The following is a 3454-nucleotide window of genomic DNA, read 5'->3' on the forward strand; positions in this document are numbered from 1 at the left end:
ATAAAATAAATGAATATAAATAAATACACTAATGATATCCCCCCAGCTGTAGCACCCTTTCAGTGCCTAACTGCCATACCATTCGAAGGAAGCATGAGGGTCGAGCTACTGTTGATCGAGATTCCGAGGTTGGGTTCGAACCACGGACATTCCGCTCAGTAGAATCGCACCTTCATCACTGGGTGGTCTCGAGCTCAGCAGTACAAGCATGACCCATCTGTCTGCGCCTTACACTGGACTAAATAGGACGATTAAAAACTGCATTCCGACGTACCACCGAGGATGCTTGATTAACGTGAGGCGATTGGTCGACTGGGGCTAACTTTTGTTTATTCAATCTCTGAGATCCGTTGAAACTGTGGTCGATTGGAATAACGGATGGCGTGTGATGAACTGCATCGGACAAGATACTGTCATCCCACCTGGTGCGGTTTGTCTTGGAGCAAGACCGCGGCGAAGACCGTTGGTTGAAAAAACGAAGGCCAAGCAAATGGGTAAAACCAGTCGCTTTTTTGAGAAGCATTAAGAAATACCTGGCAAAAGCGTACATATTTTGACAAGCCCAGCGTCAGTGTTTTTTTCTCGGAATAGCAAATGAAAGTCCCCGCACGCGTAGATATCAGTCACAACAGTTCACCTTCGTCTGTGATCCATCAAAGAACCGCTCCAGTTGACGAAACCAATCCGCACTCTCCTGAAGACGTTTACCCTCAGGGGAAGAGTTACTGCATGGGAAAAGCAGAACACTAATAATGGTTGCAGAATGCTTGAGCTCGAACCCAGCCTCGACTACTTTGTTCTACGTTTGGGTTACCTGGCAATATCTGAGAGTCGTCGCTCTTCCTCCAGGTGGTGTGAAGAGTCATGATTCGGGGGGAGGGGCTCTTGACCACATTGACCGTCAGAATGTCTTGAGGGCGTTTTTTCAGAAGGAATCGCAATGAAAACATCCCACCGAATTCGTACCCCAGGCAGAAGTTCTTCCCCAGAGGTGGGGCCTTAGTGGAGGAAGTTACGGGTTTTGCAGGTTTGCAACTCCCCCTTGAACATTTCCGACCTGAAACAAAACCGACAAGAGGACCGACAAGTGAATCTCTGGTTTGCAGCTTTCTCCAGCAGTGCACAAACACTTCCTGCGCGTGTTTCAGTTGGAACGCCAATCAAGGATGCGGAACAGTTAATCTGAACTAGTATCTTTCACAAAGTTGACGAAACGTCGCTCCAAACGCTTTGCCTTTCTTTGGACTCGAATTTTTCCACGATTAACGGAACCCAGCTGCAAGAAGGACGAGACTCATTCAAGAATCTCCGTCAGCGATATCACATCAAGAAACTCGACTGCTATTCGCCAACCAAATGTGCTGCACAAAGATGGCCTTACGTTTCACGTGGGACGATATCTGAGATATCGCGGTACCTTGTCCAAACGTAGCACACTACTCATAAGTGTGTTACAGACTAATCGACACCCCTCCTGACTGGTTTTGTCCTTCTTCAGACTTTACTTCAACTTTACTTTCTACCTTGGTACCGCATTGTACGCAACTGACGAATGAAATTCAGTTGCACAGTAATTTGGTGTTGCCAGAGCCCCCAACTGAATCTCTTTTTTGGAGTTTTCAGCAACCTTGTCCGTAATAGGTTATGTCATAAATAGATACCGAACAATCTTGGATATCGTAACCATCGAAACATGAGACGGTGTGGTACAGTTGAAAAAAATTCGACTGGATTCAGTCGAGTCACCTGTCAAAACTCGGAGACCGCGCTTACCCACCTGATAAGCCCCAAAAAAGAGCGGCTGGGAACCGATCATGGTTTGTCTGAGAGTTTTCAGCGACCCAATGAGTAGTGTGTTCCGTCTTGACAATGTACTGGAATATTTCGAATATCGTTCAAACTGGAAAGCAAGACGTCCTTTGTGTAACATATTCAGTTGGAGAACATCATAAACGAGTATTTCGGTCGAGACTCGCGCTAACGGGGGTGCAGCGAGAACACGAGTATGCCTGCCCAGTTGTGCGCTCCCCGTTAATTGTCCGACGTTGAATGAATGAAACGTTTCGCGCATACAACTGTATCCATCTGACTGCGAAAACAAAGCCTATTCACCCCCCGTCTGTTCCAGACAGAACGCCACGTAACATCTGGGCTACTTAAAGACCAGGCGATAGAATGAGCCAGGAAAAAAGCGTGTTTCGTCAAATCGTTCCGCGTGTTTCACGGTGATAACAACACGCTGGCCATTTCAATGTCTGCCTGTATGCGCGCGTGTTTGGTGTTGGCCGAGCGGTGTTTTCAATATCGCCGTGGCTGTTTGGTGTGCGCAGCCCAGAACAATAAAACAGTTCGCAGTGCTAACACTGAATTAGTGAGCGAGCGAGCGAGTGGCTGTTTTGAACTGTTGATTGTTCCAAAACAGTTGTATAGGTCTCATTTTTACGATCGTCACGGGATGGTTATGCAATTGTTCGTGTGTGTGTATGTGTGTGTGTGTGTGTGTGTGTGTGTATGAGCCTTTATCTGTCTGCGGATGATGATGACTTGAGATAAACTCACTCGTGAAGGCAACAGTCAACTGTGAGGAGCAGTTTATCACCTGTATGGATTGACCACGTTCGCAATGTTGAATGCTCCAAATGACGCAGGTATTATCATCTTGGTAATAGTTTTGTTTAACTATGCGCGCGGGTTTATGTGTGAGCTCACGTGATGTTTTTCACAGTCAACAGCAGTTTCCTCGGGTCGGTTCAGACGACTCTCCGATGTTGGCGAAGTCGTCGGGACCACCAAAGGCAAGCCGAACGAACGACATGATCTCGTGCGGCTGGCAATCTTTTCAACTAGCATGAGGACACCACTCATCGGATTACTGAAAACTCATTGAGTAGTTTTCTTCATGAACATATACTGCGATGTCTGGAATATCGTACTGACTGAAATATGAAGCGGCTTCTATACAGCACATTCAGTTAAAAACCTCATATAAGGGAGGTTCATTTGAGTTCCAGACGAACTTCTCGGGGAGTCCAATTTTGTACGTAAATGAGCGTTTGTCGAATAAAGTGTATCGTGTTCTAGATGGAACGTACTACTCATAAATCTACTGATGAAGCTCTTGAGGCAATGAACACGGGCCATGTTCAAGATATCATGGTATATTGACATCGTTCAACCTCCAGTTCTTGCAATGTCTCCGGCCAAGCGCAGAGGCAGAACGGGAGCCTTACATTGGAAGATGTACTGTACCAAAAAGACCTAAACTATTCTTAATCTCTTTCACACCTCGCGCCATCTTGAAGGAGAACAACACTCGTTTCGGTAGACGATGTTTCGGCATGTTCGGCCGAAGCACCGCAGTTGATTGTGGCGTTGGCTTGGTTCGCTGAGTTGGGCGATTTGGTTGCAAACGTTTCATCTTCAATCGAGGTGACATCATCAGTGCGTAGTTGTG

The 3454-nt window shown here is 46.6% G+C and overlaps 2 protein-coding genes across 2 annotated transcripts in view; one reads left to right on the top strand and one right to left on the bottom strand.

Moving 5' to 3' along the window:
• The window catches only part of T265_05725 (hypothetical protein), a gene marked incomplete at both ends in the record, with an annotated part of 39371 nt that overhangs the window by 12170 nt on the left and 23747 nt on the right, over positions 1 to 3454 (top strand). The gene's annotated exons all lie outside the window — the stretch shown is intronic.
• Positions 1 to 3454, bottom strand: part of T265_05726 (hypothetical protein) — a gene marked incomplete at both ends in the record, with an annotated part of 7910 nt that overhangs the window by 2674 nt on the left and 1782 nt on the right. Inside the window, one exon of the mRNA XM_009170799.1 lies at positions 638 to 725. Within this exon, the coding sequence (XP_009169063.1) occupies positions 638 to 725 (88 nt within the window). The remainder of the gene's footprint in view (positions 1 to 637; positions 726 to 3454) is intronic.

This window comes from Opisthorchis viverrini, assembly GCF_000715545.1.
Source record: "Opisthorchis viverrini unplaced genomic scaffold opera_v5_113, whole genome shotgun sequence".
Classification (NCBI taxonomy): domain Eukaryota; kingdom Metazoa; phylum Platyhelminthes; class Trematoda; order Opisthorchiida; family Opisthorchiidae; genus Opisthorchis; species Opisthorchis viverrini.